Here is a 12,859-nt window from a genome sequence, read left to right on the forward strand (position 1 = left end):
GTATGATTATCAGGTGACCATTTTTGTGTAGCATGATTTTGGTGAGTATACAGTGTATAATATTAACGCTATTGACGATATTTCACAATAAAATTCCCCAAAAATATGCAAAAAGATTTATTTTTTTAATGAAATGACAGTTGTAGTATGATTATCAGGTGACCATTGTTGTGAAGCATGATTTTGGTCATCCTACAGTGTATAATATTAACGCTATTGAATATTTTTCACAATAAAATTCCCCAAAAATATGCAAAAAGTTTTTCTGAAATGACTGTTGTAGTATGATTATCAGGTGACCCTTGTTGTGTATCATGATTTTGGTCATCCTACAGTGTATAATATTAACGCTATTGACGATTTTTCACAATAAAATTCCCCAAAAATATGCAAACTTTTTTTCCCCCTGAAATCACTGTTGTAGTATGATTATCAGGTGACCCTTGTTGTGTATCATGATTTTGGTGAGTATACAGTGTATAATATTAACGCTATTGACGATTTTTCACATTAAAATTCCCCAAAAATATGCAAAAATATTTTTTTTTCTGAAATGACTGTTGTAGTATGATTATCAGGTGACCCTTGTTGTGTATCATGATTTTGGTCATCCTACAGTGTATAATATTAACGCTATTGACGATTTTTCACAATAAAATTCCCCAAAAATATGCAATTTTTTTTTCCTGAAATAACTGTTGTAGTATGATTATCAGGTGACCATTGTTGTGTAGCATGATTTTGGTCAGTATACAGTGTATAATATTAACGCTATTGACGATTTTTCACAATAAAATTCCCCAAAAATATGCAAAAAGATTCATCTTTTTTATGAAATGACTGTTGTAGTATGATTATCAGGTGACCATTGTTGTGAAGCATGATTTTGGTGAGTATACAGTGTATAATATTAACGCTATTCACGATATTTCACAATAAAATTGCCCAAAAATATGCAAAAAGATTTATTTTTTTTATGAAATGACTGTTGTAGTATGATTATCAGGTGACCATTGTTGTGAAACATGATTTTGGTGAGTATACAGTGTATAATATTAACACTATTGACTATTTTTCACAATAAAATTCCCCAAAAATATGCAAAAAGTTTTTTTCTGAAATCACTGTTGTAGTATGATTATCACGTGACCCTTGTTGTGTATCATGATTTTGGTCATCCTACAGTGTATAATATTAACGCTATTGACGATATTTCAAAATAAAATTCCCCAAAAATATGCAAAAAGTTTTTCCTGAAATAACTGTTGTAGTATGATTATCAGGTGACCATTGTTGTGTATCATGATTTTGGTGAGTATACAGTGTATAATATTAACGCTATTGACGATTTTTCACAATAAAATTCCCCAAAAATATGCAAAAAGATTTATTTTTTTTCTGAAATCACTGTTGTAGTATGATTATCAGGTGACCGTTCATGTGTGGAGTGAATTTGGTGAGACTACAGAGATATTGAATATGTTTTGCTTTGGTACTGCAATTTGTAAACGGTCCCTAAGCGCTCGCCTCTCCGCCCGAAACGCATAGAGAACAATATATTTCCTGCAGCCTGGAGGACGACTCGTTTTGGCGAAAATGAGTTTGTAGTCAATAGTCTACCTTACTACGATAGGAAAGAGACGTTTTTTATGTTTTAACAATGTTTCGTTTGTGAGCTATTGATCGCTGAAGTTCGAATCTGCCAATCTCTTTCTAACTTTACCTAAGTTGCTGAAATTAAATGTCTGATCACTGATCAGTCTCTGATCCATCCTGCTCAGACTCTCTGCGCGGGGCAGCTCTCCCGCATCACTCTCTCGGTCACCTGACTGTAGCTAGATCTCTCTCCTCTCTGACGGAGCTACCAAACTCAACTGTTTCTCTCAAAGATAACGTGTTGTGTGTCAGGCTTTTATACAAGCTAATGGACGTTAACATTAGAGCCGACCTGTTAGGTTACGTTACAAGGCTGCCGGTAAACGTTGGCTGCGCTGTTTCTTACCTTGCTCTACGTTGACTTTACTAGTTCCAGCTTCACCGTCACCACCTTTTTAAAAAATATTTGTTTAGAAAATCTCTAAGGCCTCTATTTTCCTCTTATCTTTTCTTTACTTTTCTGAGCACCGGACTTGGGCTGACCGGACATTTTTAGCGTACTGAACTTCAAATGACAACATCAAATTTTGATCAGTGGCCAAACCATTTTTGTGTTGGGGGTGGGGTGGTTCTTGACCACTATTTCAAGAGCGATTAGGAAGAAAACAATTAAAAGCTTTTATGTAACTCAAATATTACACATCTTTTCCACAGATAGGCCTATTTTGAAAAATGATTCCATAATTTAATGTGGGCCCAGTTCTGCCCCCCCCCCCCCCTACCCTGGGCCCGGGACAACAGACCCGTTTGTCCCCCCCTATCGGCGGGAGTGATATACATATTTGGTGTCATGCATTCTTTCATCCTTTTCAGCTTCTACAAATCAAGACTTCCTTCCTACTATCAGAAAAACTAAAACTAAGAATAAAATTAAATAAAAACTAAAACTTAAACTAGTAAATTCCTCAAAATAAAAATAAAACTTCTTAATCACTTGTTAAAGCAACTAAAACTAAACTGAAATAAAAAAAATAAAAAAAAACTGAAACCCCCCCCCCAAAAAAATAAATATAAAAGCTAATGAAAATTTCAAAAACTATAATCAGTGAGCCCCTAAACTGTGATGAAAATCTACCTGACAGGCCGAACTCAGGGCTGAAATATCTCACGGTTGTATGACATTCAGAATGAACACGATGAACTACAGGAAAACCTGACCCCTATAGGCCCCGCCCATCCGCCTTCATCAGCGAATTCCTTAATTCTGATTGGCTGTGAGAGATCGCCCCCCGTTCGCTATTGGCTGAAATCTCTGCCTCTCACTCCCCGCCTCCTGCTGTCACCCGAGCACTAGCACAACCATGATGGCGGCCTTCGGTGTGGCTCGCAGCAGCTGCGGACTGTTAAATGGGTTGAGGATATCTTTCAGGAGTTTGGCGCAAGTGAAACATGGCGCAGTCACACCGCAGACGAACCTCCGACAAGCCTGCCGCTTGTACTCGGTCAGCCACCTGTCAGTGAGGGAGAGGATCGAGGAGAAACGGAAGGCGGCGCTAGTCGGGGGAGGTCAGCAGAGAATTGATGCCCAACATAAAAGGGTAAAGTCAGCTAACATTGACTTTCTTTCACTCTTATGTTAACATGCATTTAGCTGAGCATGTGTGCACCTTTTCAGTCTTATCTGCTTCATTTAAACTGGCAGCAGGGGTGGTTGAAGGGTGAAATGCCTTGCTCAAGGGCTCCAAGTCACACCGTGCCTGATTTCATGCACAAAGCAGCTTAAAATGCATATATCACTTAATTCAATGCATTGTACACATTTACTCCTGGACAACTGGAGATCAAGGCACTCACCCTCTGCCAAATTCAGCTAGAAGTTGTACTTCTGAGTTTTAACAACAAGGTTGAATAACAAAGCCTTAAAGTATTCCCCAAGTTGTTTATGAAGCAAATGTGGGTGCTCTTTGAAAATGACAATCACAGTGTGCAATGTGACAGTCCATATGTGACTTGTGATTTACTTACATTGATATTAAGATATATTTACAGTACTATGCAAAAAAGTTTTAGACATTAAAAGTAAATATACTTTCAAAAATATGACCATGGATATTTTTTACTCATCAATTAACTTCATACAAAATTCAGTAAACAGAACCTTAATGAAATTGCTCGGCAGGCTGATAGTTTAAAGCGTCTGTGGATTTAGGTGTCTTAGTTGCTTCATGTAATTCCAGACAGTTGAGATCAGGACTCTGTGTGTGCCTGAACATCTGTTGCATGACTCCTTGTTTTTCTTGTCATTAAAATAAATTCTTAATGATGTCATGGTGTTGAATAAATTTGAGTCCAATCAGATGCCTCCCTCATGGCATTGCATAATGGAAAATAATCTAAGCACTCAAAATATCAAAAAACTTTGCACAGTACTGTAGATATTATGTGTTATATATGTAGATATAAAGTCCTCTGGCTATCGTCATATTTTTCCTGATCTGTCATAGATGAAATGAATAATGTCATAAGTAAAGCAGTAAATTAGTCTGACCAGAATATTGGTCAGTGATTCCTTTTTGCAGATATATCTATATGAATGTATTTGTAACAAGACTTTTCTGTACGGACATACCAAAGATATGTTTGAGGTCATGTGAAGACAGTGTCATCCTTGCATGGTTTTCATCAGAGAGCACTTCTAAGTTTGTTTTTCAACTGTAAAATGTCTTTCTTGCTTGATTCATGTCATGGTCACGATCCTTAAAACACACTAAAATCCTCATTAGAAATGTTTGTTTATAATGTGTTATTGATATTTTGTAAGTACATTTTTGAAGTCTTTTTACCTGCATGCTACCAGGTCAACTAGTGTTGTATTCTTTCAGGTTAATGTGTAGTTACGTGGTGTTATGTGTTACAGGGTAAGCTGACAGCCAGGGAGCGAGTGGAGCTTTTGCTGGACCATGAATCCTTTGTGGAGTCGGACATGTTTGTGGAGCATCGCTGCTCCGACTTCGGCATGGAGCAGGACAGAAACAAGGTGACCGTCACAAGAGCATCCTGCTTTACTCCCCCCTCTTGGGTTTTCTCGTCCTCATATCTTTTCCTCTCTCTGTTTTAGTTCCCAGGGGACAGCGTCGTGACAGGCCGGGGCAGGATCAACGGCCGTCTGGTTTATGTGTTCAGTCAGGTACAATGTGTAGTTATATTGTAGTGATCCTTATATTCTGGTAGCTGTTTAACTTGTGTAATATTCTCTGTATTTTTGTTTTGTCTTCTGCTGTTTTCCTCAGGACTTCACAGTGTTCGGTGGCAGTCTGTCTGGAGCTCATGCACAGAAGATCTGTAAGGTAAATACAACTGAGACTGAGGTGCACATGTACTCTATGTGTCTGTGAAATGCCTCAATGTTGGCATTAAATATTCAGTAATTGTTCCCTGTCAATTAATCAGAATGTCCGCGAGTGTTTTTGCATCTTATCAATGGTTCCTGCTCATTCAAACACTATTTCTGATGTGTAACCCTTAAATGTTTCTGTGCTCAGATCATGGACCAGGCCATGATGGTTGGAGCCCCAGTCATCGGTTTGAACGACTCCGGAGGAGCTCGGATCCAGGAGGGAGTGGAGTCTCTGGCCGGATATGCAGATATTTTCCTGGTGTGTTTTATAAACAGTTCAGGCACATGACTGCTCACTCACATGACATCGTAAATCCCCAAAATCATATGTTGTGTTAATTGTAGGATTACTTTCTGAGTGGAAGACCTTATGTTTTGGTGGATTTAACATTTTAAATAGCCAGAGTTAGTTATTGTTGCATTTATCACAATGTGTTTTCAAAGTCACACTACAACAGTTTTTGTGACCAAACGTTCTCCTTCTCCAGAGGAATGTGATGGCTTCAGGAGTCGTCCCTCAGATCTCTCTCATCATGGGCCCCTGTGCAGGAGGAGCTGTCTACTCTCCCGCCCTGACAGACTTCACCTTCATGGTTAAGGTATAAAACTGCACAATTACAAATCTACACTCTGATTATAATTAGCATTAAAGAAGTTGGGAAGAATAAATACAATATACTGTTTTCTTTTCATTTAATACTCAATTTAATTTGATTTCAGCTTTAACAAACATCCAAAATTAACATTATTCTATTCCAGACAATCTTGTTTCAAGGAATATATACTTATTCACAATACCCTGACAAGTTTGTGTGTGTGTGTGTGTGTGTGTAGGACACATCATACCTGTTCATCACAGGACCAGATGTTGTGAAGTCTGTCACCAATGAAGATGTGACTCAAGAGGAGCTGGGCGGAGCCAAGACGCACACCACCGTGTCTGGTTAGCTTTTTCACATTGCGTTGAAAACATGATTAGGGTCGGGTATCAAAATGACCCAGTACCAAATAGCATTGAAACTTCTGCAGTGAAACGATGCCTGCATTTGATCCTTTTTTGTTTGGTTTTGCTTGCATCCAATCACTGCAATTGTTCTTCAGTTTAATGCAACATGTGATTGGCCAACTACTGCAGCAGCTACAACCCCTACAGTCTGTGTGGATGGAGTCGAGCGCAGTCTATTCAAAGGAGTTGACTGTTCAGTGTGCTGGGATGCCACAAAAATAAATATTTTAATAATTTTGAATATTTTCAAAATGTATTTGTGCAAAAAAATCATGATAAAAAATATGAAGTACTCTATTGGTTAAGTGTACTGGTATTGGTATCATTTTTTAAACAATATCCAGCCTTAAACATGACCCTTTTTGAAAATCTTTCATTTTTTGTCTCATGGTGCTGTTATTATGTAGATGTTCACTGGATTTATTTTTTTGTTCATGTTTTTAAATCGGAATCTCGTTCTTTGCTGTTTCACAGTTATAGTCCAGTGGCTATTTTTATATAACAGTGGAGTCTATGTAAAATGATGCAGGGTTATTTGTCATATTGATATACCAACTTTGCAGTAACTCATTCAGTGACACTTGAGAAGAAATACAGTCTTTACAGTCTAATAACCATCTGTCTCATGTCTTCTTCTCAGGTGTGGCTCACCGTGCATTTGAGAATGACATTGAAGCCCTGCTCAACCTGCGAGAGTTCTTCAACTTCCTTCCACTCAGCAATCAGGACCAGCCCCCCATCAGAGAGTGCCACGACCCCAGGTAACCAATCACATCGCCCTTCACTTTTCTGATCAGTTTTAATTTCAACTTGGGTCTGATCAGTTGTTCCTTTTGTTTCAGCGACCGTCCTGTTCTTTCATTGGATACCATCGTCCCCTTCGAGTCAACTAAAGCCTATGACATGTTGGACATCATTCATGCAGTATGTCACACACACACACACACACACACACACACACACACACACACACACACACACACACACATACACATACACATACACATACACACACACACACACACACACACACGTACCTGCAGCCACATTTCATATAATTTCAGCCACTTTTAAACATTTCCACTCTTCATGCATCTGTCCAGATCGTAGATGAGAAGGACTTTTTTGAGATCATGCCCAACTACGCCAAAAACATTGTGGTGGGATTTGCCCGCATGAATGGACGCACCGTAGGAATTGTGGGTAACCAGCCTAAAGTGGCTTCTGGTGAGTAAAGAAACGGACATACAAAAGGAATAAGTTATAACTTGTTTATGAATCAGGTTATTTTAATTATCTGCACTTAGTTTTCATTCTTTTTTATATCTTTACTCTTTTTAATTGTATGTGCAAACAAGTCCCAAAAAGAGCACAACTGGAGAAAATTACCAACAATTTAAAACCGCTGTTTTCTGATTAATAATCTACACTGTTACCATCTTGTTGTTTATTCCATCATCTCTCTGCCCTGATCTCCAGGTTGTTTGGACATCAACTCCTCTGTGAAGGGAGCCCGTTTTGTACGCTTCTGTGATGCTTTCAACATTCCCATCATCACCTTTGTGGATGTGCCAGGCTTCCTGCCAGGTATTGCTAAATAAATCTGACTGTATAATATACAACAGCTGAAGGCTAAAAGCACAGAGTAATCCAGCTGTTGACCAAACTCCAGTTAAAACAGCAGAAGGTTTTTGCATACTTGTGGTGTGTGTCCAAAAAGTAGTGGGGTTCACTTGTTGGTTCAGAGAACGAAGCGGTAAATCTGATTTTCATGTTTCTGTGAACATCAGGATTTATGGAGGAGGTTTGAAAAGGTGGCACAAAGCTAATGGAGGAAGATGTTTCTAAATCTTAGACGATTATAAATCTGGTTCTCAACAGGTACCGCTCAGGAGTACGGAGGCATCATCAGACACGGAGCCAAACTGCTGTATGCCTTTGCAGAGGCCACCGTCCCAAAAATAACCGTCATCACAAGAAAGGTGTGTGTGTGTGAGCAAAATGAGGAGAGACAGATAAGGAAAATCCTACAAAGTGAAAAGATGGTAGAATTCAGGCTAGACTTACAATGAGGTTTAAAGGTTTGGGTTAAAATGAAGATACAATTCTTCCTGGCTCAGTGTAGGGCTTAAGGTGGAATGAAAGTGTGATGTAGGGGTATCAGTTCGGTGCTACTTATTTTGATTATATGTTGGAGGTTTGCCCAAACTACCAATAACCTCCTGTAGCTGTTCAACTGAAGAGAGCAGATGAAAAATTGGTTTGCTGACCATAACTATGAGTAGTTTTATAACTTCTACACTTACTTAAAACCTGATGTTAGAAGCTAAACAAGCTAAGTGACTTTCTGCAACTGTCTTACCAATGTAAAACGTTTGGGAGACATTCATTGATAAGGGTTTACTTGGGTTTAAAAATAATGTCAAGTAATTTCAGGTCAGGAAGATGTAAGTGCGAGTATCTACTACATAATCATTGTGTGTGTGTGTGTCCCAGGCTTATGGAGGAGCCTATGACGTGATGAGCTCCAAACACCTGAGAGGAGATGTGAATTACGCCTGGCCCACAGCTGAGGTTGCTGTTATGGGTGCCAAGGTACAAACACTCTCTTTATTTGTTTCTTGCTGTCTCTCTTTCTTTTTTGAGTTGACAGAGTGTATGAACTGTTTCTTTCCGTCTCAGGGTGCTGTTCAGATTATCTTCAGAGGGAAGGAGAACCAGGCGGAGGCAGAGGCCGAATATGTGGACAAGTTCGCCAACCCGTTCCCAGCTGCTGTCAGAGGTAAATAAGTAAAAACTGTTTCTCCCAAACTCTCGCCTTTGTGCATAAATGCATCGAATACGCCTCTCTCTGAACAACCATTTGTTTTAAGGTTTCGTGGACGATATCATCGAGCCATCGACCACTCGCAAGAAGATCTGTAACGATCTGGAGGTGCTGGCCAGCAAGAAGCAGGTCAACCCCTGGAAGAAACACGCCAACATTCCTCTGTGAAACTCACATCCTCGGTTTCCACAGGAACACTATCTAAAGGCACTGTGGGATTCTCCTCATATTGACTCTAAACTCAAATGATCTGCAGTGGTACCCCGTTTGATGACGACTTTGGGAGCAGTTTGTCATATCTCTTTGGTATTTCTCCTTACTGTTGGTTTAAAACTGTCATTTACCACTCTGCTGAAAGCAGCACATAAAGATACAGTTCCTGATCTTGTTAGCGCCCAATCTCAGCTGCAAAATCCCTTCATCTCCACCCAGTTCACTGCTTATATTTCAAACTGTCAACTATGCTAAAGCACCCTGAGCTGTGAGGAAATCTGGGAGAAATATTATTGCCCTTAAACCAAAATCTGGAGATCTATCTTTACCACTGATATGCAAGATGTTATTGGGAAAATCCTGACACACTGTACCTGGATGGAATAATACATTAATAACACATATTTTAAGATGATTGTCACATCATTCAGTAGTGGCCATATTGGTCATTATTTTTGCAATCCTACAACTTTGTATTTGAAAGGGCAGATCACGTACCGCCAAAATAAAACACAGGTGACTGTCAGTGGGGTTGTTATAGCAGAAAATGCAAACATACTGTAGTTTGTTTTGTTTCCTAGTGGTTTATGTACTGTATTTAGTTATTTGAGGTGTCTCGTGTGTACAGTAGTTTGCACTTCCTGTTGCACTCGTGTTTTTAAAATCCTCCGTCTAGGTCAAGAAACACGTCACTCTCACAACCTGGAACAGTGCCTTTTTCTCTCCGGCAGGCTCATCTGCTGTTTGTGAAATAAATCATGGACTCAACACCATGACGTGTGTTTTATTCACCAGCGCATCAGTTTCCGTCAATAAGTTACAGTGTCATGAGATGATTTGACGAATAATAATGATGTAATCCTTAAAGTATTGGTTTCAAGAACAATGCTTTATCCAGTGTTTAGTGTGTGTCTGTAGATACAAAGGTACTAAATTTAGAAAGAGTTGAAATATTCTAATTATAAGTGAAAAATGATTGTTAAAGTCAAGTTAATACTTTCATTGTAGCTGTAAAAGTTAATGAGGTGTCTGCATGTGTAATAAAATTTTATTTCCTTCAATTCCTTCATATCAAAACAGAAACAACGGTACAGATTAGAACCAGTGTACAGTATCAGTTAGAAAAACAATCAAAAACTCAAGGTCGAGTATTCATTTGTTTCTGAGCTTTCAACCGAATCACGCGATCGAATTTGCAGATTGAGTTTGCCTTTGAACACTTCAAGGAAACGGGAAGTCTAGAGGTGCTCAAGAATAATGAAACATCAACAGCTCCATGGCAACTGAGCAAATGTCATTCATTTGAAAACTCCAAAACAAGTAAGGAAGTGGGGCCTTGAGATTGTTTCAAGGCTTAAAATGAGCAGTCAAGCTTTACAGTTATAGTCTACTATGAAAACAGTACAAAAAGTTGCAAAAACAAAGGCACACACAAACATCGGTCCATAAATTGATTACAGATTTTATTTTATTAAAAAGAATTTAGGTTCACAGAAAAAAAAAACAGGCTTTTAGAGCATTTTAGGGCAACTGATGTCTACTGCACTGCAGAAAAGATCCAATTGTCTCTGATATTTACACGAGGACTGCCGAGCCAGCCAATGGGAGAAAAAAGTTGTAAAATGATTGATTAACCAACAGCGGGTGAGTAAAAAGATATGGCTGGACACATAACCACATTCAAACAAATCTGTCAGACATAAAAGATCCATCACTGCACTGGATATGAAAGATGAGAACAACAAATCTTTAAACTCCTTGGATCAGTTTAACACTGTTTGCACGTGTAAAAACTTCGATATCAGCAGAAAAATGAACAAACCCAACAAAGAATCTGCTGTAATACTGAACCATGAAAAACGATTACAATCAGACCATACAGCGCTTAAAAGCTTGTATCCCACGGCAACAATCTGAGTTTAGTAACCATTAGATATGAGATACAGGGTTGGGGGATAGGGTTGGGGGATAGGGGTGGGGGTGGGGTCTGGAATATAAGTATGTAGGCCACAATTTGGCAACGAACAAGATACATATTCAAGAAAAACCTGTACAAACATCAGACAAAAACAAAAACACACTTGATTTAAAACTTTAGTACTAAAGCTACAGAATTCAAAATATGTTTATTGTCTTTTTTTAAAACTTTTTTTTACTTTAAAAAGCTGTTATCTGTGTGTCTGTGTGTGTCTGTGTGTGTGTGTGTGTGTGTGTGTGTGTGTGTGTGTGTGTGTGTGTGTGTGTGTGTGTGCAGAATGTTTCCAAGATCTGAGGGGTGGATCTTTTGTCCGAGGTCGGTGGGGTGTGGCTTCATCGTCAAATGACAACGCTTGCACGCACACACGCACACAAGACAGTTACATCGTTTCTTCCGAGTCGGCCTACGTGTATTGTCGACCTCTTGTGTTCACGTGTGACCACTGAACCATCATCGCCAACACTTTACACACACACGTCACGCACCAGAAGCACCACCACCGCATACAAGGACTCAGATGGCAAACAGAGAGAGGAGAGAAAAGAGGGGGGGTTGGTGGGTGGTAATAAGAGCAAAGATATAGAACATTTAGTGTTGAGATCCACTTTATGTCGGATTTAACCAGACGGATCGAAGTGCGACAACAAAGGAAGGGTGTGTGTGTGTGTGTGAGGGGGGTGGGGGGGTTGGAAGGGGCTGTACAGAGTGTTACGCTGCTCTGTGCTGCTGATAAGGAGCGAAACCAAACAACTGTAAATCTGTGTAACAGGGAACCGTAAAAACTGCAGGTACTTTTCGGCCGGAGCTGCAGGATTACTTGGCAAGAGCGCCATCAGAGCTAAACCGACATGAGGCGGAGGAGGAGGAGGAGGAAGAAGAAGAGGAGCAGGGTGAAGCTCTTGAATAATCTGTACTAGATTCTGAATCCTCCGGCCCAACCTGAAAGAACAGAGCGGATCCTCAACTCGGCGCTTCCAGCCGACGCGGGATCCATCAGCAGATCCGCTTGACAAATATCCTTCCATCATGTCTTACAGAAAGAGAAAAGTACTTTGACAATGTTTTTTTTCTTCTTCTTAAGAGTGTGATTGGCAGGTGATCTGGGTTAGACGGCCCAAAACCTCTCTTCTGTTTAGTCCTGATTTGGATCCTGATCTTAGGATCTTTTGCCTCTTCCCCAGATCAGAACATGGGCATGCTGAATCCCTGGAACAGCAGAGAGAGGAAGACACTGTTAAGAAAATCTCACAAAGATGACCTCAGTGGTTGTAGAGTGCAACTATTAATCAGTTATCAAAAAAATATACATTAATACATTAACATACACCTACTAATTCACTCAAATGTTTTACTTACCGACTCGTCCTCAATCATCGCTGCAGAGTCAAAGAAGTCTGGTCTTAATTCTGCTCTTTCACGTCTGTTCCTTGATGGCGGCTAGAACGGCAAAAAAAATCCCCAAAGTAAGACATTTAATAAAGAAGAAGAAGAAAATCAGACAAAATAATCTGGAATTTCAAAACTAAAGTTCAGGCACAGAAAGCGATGTTTACTGACCAGGTCGATCACCATAGTGTCTTCGAATTCCTCATTCATGTCCTCCAGCTGACCTCGCGATGACATCATCACGTCCTCGAAGATCGGCTCTGCGTCATCCTCCATCAGCCCGCGCCTGGGGCAGAGACAGAGATTGATGTAATGACTTTGTTCAATCCTTACATACTGCACAGGGTCTAATTTGACCCATTTTTGCATTTTAAAGAAAAAAATAAACAGGCCAAAAACGTGATGACTTATCTTAATGTGACATTTTAACTTTCTAACAAATATTTTATGTACCAT

The 12,859-nt window shown here is 39.6% G+C and overlaps 2 protein-coding genes across 2 annotated transcripts in view; one reads left to right on the forward strand and one right to left on the reverse strand.

Annotated features, from left to right (window-relative positions):
* The first annotated feature begins 2,952 nt into the window (after nucleotides 1-2,952).
* pccb (propionyl-CoA carboxylase subunit beta) lies at nucleotides 2,953-9,807 on the forward strand. The gene is made up of 15 exons (XM_062439693.1): nucleotides 2,953-3,194; nucleotides 4,514-4,633; nucleotides 4,715-4,783; nucleotides 4,887-4,943; nucleotides 5,139-5,252; nucleotides 5,482-5,592; nucleotides 5,828-5,936; nucleotides 6,640-6,760; nucleotides 6,842-6,923; nucleotides 7,103-7,226; nucleotides 7,479-7,586; nucleotides 7,881-7,981; nucleotides 8,496-8,594; nucleotides 8,682-8,781; nucleotides 8,873-9,807. The coding sequence occupies exons 1-15, from the start codon at nucleotides 2,958-2,960 to the stop codon at nucleotides 8,992-8,994; spliced, it is 1,674 nt and encodes a 557-aa protein (XP_062295677.1). The 5' UTR covers nucleotides 2,953-2,957; the 3' UTR covers nucleotides 8,995-9,807.
* A 285-nt stretch (nucleotides 9,808-10,092) lies between these two features.
* The window catches only part of stag1a (STAG1 cohesin complex component a), a 49,417-nt gene continuing 46,650 nt past the window's right edge, over nucleotides 10,093-12,859 (reverse strand). The window contains exons 30-32 of the mRNA XM_062439692.1: nucleotides 12,575-12,689; nucleotides 12,374-12,454; nucleotides 10,093-12,223 (exon numbers count right to left, since the gene is read on the reverse strand). Coding sequence (XP_062295676.1) covers nucleotides 12,200-12,223; nucleotides 12,374-12,454; nucleotides 12,575-12,689 — 220 coding nt within the window. The 3' untranslated portion in view covers nucleotides 10,093-12,199. The remainder of the gene's footprint in view (nucleotides 12,224-12,373; nucleotides 12,455-12,574; nucleotides 12,690-12,859) is intronic.

Source organism: Scomber scombrus, chromosome 19, assembly GCF_963691925.1.
Source record: "Scomber scombrus chromosome 19, fScoSco1.1, whole genome shotgun sequence".
Classification (NCBI taxonomy): domain Eukaryota; kingdom Metazoa; phylum Chordata; class Actinopteri; order Scombriformes; family Scombridae; genus Scomber; species Scomber scombrus.